The sequence below is a fragment of the Nicotiana tomentosiformis genome, chromosome 5 (genome assembly GCF_000390325.3).
Source record: "Nicotiana tomentosiformis chromosome 5, ASM39032v3, whole genome shotgun sequence".
Taxonomy (NCBI): Eukaryota; Viridiplantae; Streptophyta; class Magnoliopsida; order Solanales; family Solanaceae; genus Nicotiana; species Nicotiana tomentosiformis.
The window spans coordinates 25,044,887-25,050,669 of NC_090816.1; the positions used below are offsets into that span (position 1 = coordinate 25,044,887).

Genomic DNA, 5,783 nt, shown 5'->3' on the forward strand with positions numbered 1-5,783 from the left:
TCCGGCTTCAACATCACAAAGATCCTTCTCCATAGTAAGGAAAGGTCTTCCAAGAATAATCGACACCTCATAATAAACTTTACAATCTAGAATGATAAAATCCGTCGGAAGAATGAATTTATCAACATGAACCAATACATCTTCAATCACTCCCAAAGGTCTCTTCATAGTACGATCGGCCATTTGCAATCTTATAGAGGTGGGTGTTGGTTGCCCAATTCTCAAGGTCTTGAAACCGAATAGGGCATCAAATTGATACTTTCCCCAAGATCACAAAGAGCTTTAGGAAATTCAGCACTTCCAATTGTACAAGGAATCATGAAAGCACCAGGATCCTCTAACTTAGGAGCCATTGAATACACAATTGCACTCACTTGATGAGTGACTTTGATAGCTTCAAAATTCATTGACCGCTTCTTTGTCACGAGACCCTTCATAAACTTCGTATAACCGAGCATTTGTTCCAAAGCTTTAACTAATGGCACATTGATTAAGAGAATCTTCATCATTTGAATGAACTTCTTGAATCGATTCTCGCCATTTTGCTTGGCAAGTCTTTGAGGTTATGGAGGTGGAGGCTTAGGCAATGGTGCCTTAGCCTTTTGCACTATCGGCTCCGATATGTCAATAATGTGATCCCTAGACGGGTTCACCTCCTTTTGAGTCTCTTCCACACTATCATCAATATCAATCCGAACTTCATCATTTTATTGCACCATATTGTTTGGGACCTCTTCTTCTTGTACCACTTGCTCATCATCCACAAGGTGCTTTTGACTTGAGATGGGTGCATTCTCACATCTTCCACTTCTTGTAGTAACGGCCATGGCATGCCCTGTATTGTTTCCACTCTTTGGGTTTACTACCGTGTCACTTGGTAGTGCCCCCTTAGGACGAGAATTTAGAGCTTGAGAGATTTTCCCCATTTGAACTTCTAAGTTGCGGATCGATGTGTTGTGTGAGGCAAGTTGGGCATCCGAATTGGCATTCTTTTCCATAATTTGTTTGAACTTGTTCCCAATATGCCCCATATCATTGTTTGAAGAATTTGGACCATGAGAAGGATAAGGAGGTGGGTTGCTTGGTTGATGATACATCGGGGGCCTTTGAAAACCCGACCCCCGATTGCCTTTATTATTGTTCCATCCGCCGTGATTGTTATCCCTCCCCATAATTTCCTTGATTATTGCCACTCCAATTTCCTTGATTGTTGTTGTTATGCCAATTCCCTTGATTGTTTCCACCACTCCAATTTTCTTGGTTGTTAGAATTCCAATTGCCTTGATTGTTTTGAGGTCGACATTATTGTTGGTTTGGGCCTTGGAATTTATTTTGTTGAACTTGGAAGTTGTTCACATATTGCACCTCCTCTTCTTGTTCATTGTAATAATCATCTTGATCAAAATCACTATTCTCTTGCACATAATTCTTCACTCGATATTGCACTTGTGGACCCTTGGTCCTTCTTTTGATCACCATTATGTTCACTCCCTCCATAGTATTGACTTGCTTAGGATTTTGCACTTGTTGAAGTTGAGCCTTTACTAATTGAATCATGGTGGTAGTCAATTCGGAAATGGCTTGCCCATGGTCATGCAACTCTTTGTGAAGGTGGACCACGTTCGGATCACCTTGTGGAACATTAGCCCGGGATTGCAACGCCGATGATGTTTCCTCCATTTCATCTAAAATCTTACATGCCTCCGCATAAGGCGTAGTCATGAAGTTCCCACCGACAAGTTGATTCACTACACATTGGTTGGTTGTATTAATCCCACGATAGAAAGTTTGTTGAATCATATTCTCTGTCATATCGTTATTGGGATATTCCTTAATCATTGTTCTATAACATTCACATATCTCGTGTAGTGGTTCATTTGGCTCTTGCTTGAAAGCCAAAATTTCATCCTGAAGTGTAGCCATGTGCCCTAGAGAGAAGAACTTAGAAATAAACTTTTTCGCCAACTCATCCCAAGTGTGAATGGAATGGTTTGGCAAACGTTCTAACCAATCTAAAGCTTTCCCTTGTAGAGAGAAGGGAAAAAACCTTAGCCTCAATACATCCTCAGAGACATTTATTTGTTTGCTCCCCCAACAAGTCTCCACAAAACCCTTCAAATGTTTGTATGCATTTTGACTTGGAGCACCAGTGAAGAAATCTCGTTGCTCTAGCAAAGTGAGCATCACATTGGTGATTTGAAAGTTGTCCGCCCTAATACAGGGAGGGACCATTGCACTGGCATATTATTCATTGGGTAACACCCAGTGTGGAGTCGCTCATGGTAGAGGTGGGGGTGGAGCGGGAACATTATCATGAGGCACTCAGCCTCTTCTATTGGCTTGAGGTTCAAGAGGAATCTCATCAACTTGGTCATCCTCAACGTCCACGTCCCCCAAAGGCAAATTTTCGAGCTCATTGTTCACCATGGTTGTACCTACGATTTCTCAAATAAGTTAGTAACACGGAAAAAAAAGAAGATATTCCAAAAACACACCCAAATATATAGCTAACACCGTTTTTAACTCCCCGGCAATGGTGCCAAAAATTGATCACGTCCAAAGTACACCTCAATAGAGATATAAAACGGTCGTATGCAATAATAAATACCCAACTAGGAGTCGGGGTCGAATCTACTGGAAGTTAGGATGGGATTTAGGGGTATATATTTCAAATGAGCAATTGGGTTATCTAGAGTGAAATGCCAAAAAAGAAAATATGACATATAAATAAAAATACAGTAATTATTTTTATTGGTGATATATTCCTTTTAGGGAGTGTCAATGTATCTTTAAAAATCGATTAAACTGACAGAACCAAACTGTACTGAATTGATTTTTTGGTTTCTTTTGATAAAATTATAGGTATTTATATAAATATATAAGCGTGTCGAATAATTAGGGTAGGGTTTTAATTTATAAAAATAAACAAAAAATTACTATACCGGATAATAATTTATAAATGAAAAATATATTTTATATATTAAATTTTAAAAAAATAAAGTATTAAAAATTTTTCTTGTGCCTCTTTGGCCTTACGATTATGAAAACGATTACAAGAGAACATGTAATAATCACCCACAATCCCAACTCCTAACCCTTATAAAGAGCAAAAGGGTTAGGAGACTTATGAAGCAAGGAAAACAGACTGATGACGTAGAACATACAAATTTACTAGATTTATTTGTAGTTTCAAAACACACAAGAAGTACTTTCAATGTTGTGTAGGTGGCACACATTGAATCTATATATAAGTTCATCTATAATCTTGTTGATGAATAATCTAGTACTATTTTTAATTTGTGCGAGGGTAAGATAATCCGGAACAAAGTCCACATTGAAATTGATAAGAAAAAAGCTAAATATACAAGGTAAGGATAAACTTAAACGTATGATGCCTCTTAGAAAATGTGCGAGTTTGATCCAAATCAAATAGTATCATACCATGTTGTTAAAGAGTATCTTTTGCCTGGCTTAATCCATTAAATGTATCATCGAAAGTCCACCTTTTTTTTTCTTTCTTTTTTTGTTAATTCCACGGTAGATATCATTAGAGAATAAAATCGATACTTTGATTCGGAGAGAAATGAAAGCAAGTCCAAGTTGAGCACTTTTGGAAAACAACTTTAGGCGTCTCATTTTTGTGTTTTGATATTTCTGTGTCCCGAGGCAATGCACAAAAGCATAACTTCTTTGCTTGGACAAAATACACGTAGACTTGCCACTCATATATCGGCTACCCTTTCCAAAATCCTTATCATAAATACCCCATTCCAAGTCATACACATGCATTTAACATGCATCTTCTTGATTAAAAAAAAAAAGGAAAAAAAGACATATTTTCTTAAAAGAAAAAAGCAAAAAAAAAAAGAAAAAGAGAGAGTACACATTGCGATTTGCAATATTATATGCATGAAAAAAGAAGAAGGAATTTTAATGGTAAAAGTAAGGGGTTGATGAGGTCTATTGTGCCCGGACAAGAGTTTCACGTAAAAGTAAGGGGTTGATGAGTTTAAATACATTGTGTGCACTAACATATTTTTACCTTATCAAATTAAGCTAACCTACAATTTAATATGTACCTAACTTTTCATAACAAGCTCAATCGATATGATAATCTAAAAAATATATTAATAGCCTGCAATTATAACATGTCAAATTACATGCACTGATATTGTGAAAGATTTTTGTTGTAGTGTGGGTTCATCGGAATATGTATAAATGCAACAATGGTATATGTTAGCTCTTTAAATTTGTGATTTTCCTTTTTCTTTTAGAAAGAAAAAAAATCTCATAACAGCATTAGTTTCTTTTAAGCTTGGCAATGAAATTTCCTTCAATTCTGATGCTTGCAATATAGAAGAGTTTTCTTATGCAATTTATAGCCAGCTTGAACCAAACATCTCCAAGGTCAAAAGTATTGTTTTTAAAAAATAAAAATAAAAATTCAAAGTTGAAGTGTTTCACCAAGCTTTTAGAAGAAAAAAAATGCTTACGAGTAGAAGCCGAAAAAAGTAGTTTCTCCCCAAAATTATTTTTTTGAAAAATATTTTTGACAAAAATACACTTAAAATCACTTTTTAGAAACTTGGTCAAACACTAATAGCTTGTTTGGCCAAGCTTCTAAAATCAACTTATTTTGAGAATTTTTTTTTCTCAAAATCGTTTTCTAAAAAGTACTTTTGGTGAGAAGAAGTTCGTGTTTGGCTTATTAATTTTAAAAGCACTTCTAAGCAACAATTTGTGTTTGGCCAAAGTGTAAAAAAATGCTTCTAAATATATTTTTCTCAAAAGTGTTTTTCAAAAAAGTGATTCCGAAAAGAAGCTACTTTTTTCTGTTTCTCCAAAACTGCTTCGGCTTCTGCTCAAAAATATTTTTTTTCTTCAAAAAGTTTGGCCAAACACTTCAACATTGAAAAAAAAAATACTTTTTTGCCTTGGAGAAGGTTGGCCAAACATGATATAAATTGCTGCTCATAAGTGTTTCAAATTAATTAGTCAAACACAAATTGTTTCTTATCAAAAAGTACTTTTAAAAAAATATATTTCTCAAAATAAGCTGATTTTAGAAGTTTGACCAAACATATGCTATTAGGGATATAGTAACATCCCTACATGTTTGTTTTGAAAGGAAAATTTCATACTTGCTGACAAGGATCCCATATATCCTACCTGGCTTTGTTTCTTTTGACTTCAAAAACTATAAAAAACTTAGTTTTGGAAACTAAGGGATAAAAGGGGCTCCCAAAAAAGCACAAGTAACATGAGGATTGAGGAGATAGAATATATAGCTTTATAATAATTGATAATAAAATAATAATAATAATAATAACTACACTTTAATAAATATATTATTTCTAATGATTTAACTTATATCCAGTGACAATATAATGAATTTTTTCTACTATTAGTGTATTTAAATATGGTGAAGAAGTTTACTTTTATTTTCAGGTTACTTATATTATTTATTATGAGCAGCAGTTACAGTTTTTACTTATAATTTGTAAAAACTTTACAGTATCATTGTATAGAGTTAGCTTTTTGCAAAAACATACACCAAAAAAAGAAGAAAACTGTATATCATGTCTACAAACATAAAAAGAAAAAAAGAAGCCAAGAAGTCAAGCCACACTGGAGCATAAGAATAAGAAGCTAAAAGGTAATCCACTCGGTCACTCATGTCGATTTTTGAGTCAATGTATATTAGTATTAGCAAATAGTTAATTTTTTTATTTTTAAAAAGTACTATTAGCAAATTGTATATATATTTTTAAAAAGCAAATAGT

The 5,783-nt window shown here is 34.3% G+C and overlaps 1 protein-coding gene across 1 annotated transcript; it reads right to left on the bottom strand.

Moving 5' to 3' along the window:
• Nucleotides 1-221: 221 nt before the first annotated feature.
• On the bottom strand, nucleotides 222-2,232 carry LOC138892044 (uncharacterized). The gene is made up of 2 exons (XM_070175736.1): nucleotides 1,366-2,232; nucleotides 222-500 (listed from the first exon to the last, which is right to left on the bottom strand). The coding sequence occupies exons 1-2, from the start codon at nucleotides 2,230-2,232 to the stop codon at nucleotides 222-224; spliced, it is 1,146 nt and encodes a 381-aa protein (XP_070031837.1).
• Nucleotides 2,233-5,783: the final 3,551 nt, after the last annotated feature.

What these genes read in the sequence shown, in the direction of transcription:
- LOC138892044 (XM_070175736.1), bottom strand. Translation starts at nt 2,232, where the DNA reads ATGGTCCCTCCCTGTATTAGGGCGGACAACTTTCAAATCACCAATGTG. An exon ending in ACAATGAACAAGAAGAGGAG is followed by an intron (nt 501 to 1,365) that starts GTGCAATATGTG and finishes CAAATGATGAAG; the next exon opens with ATTCTCTTAATCAATGTGCC.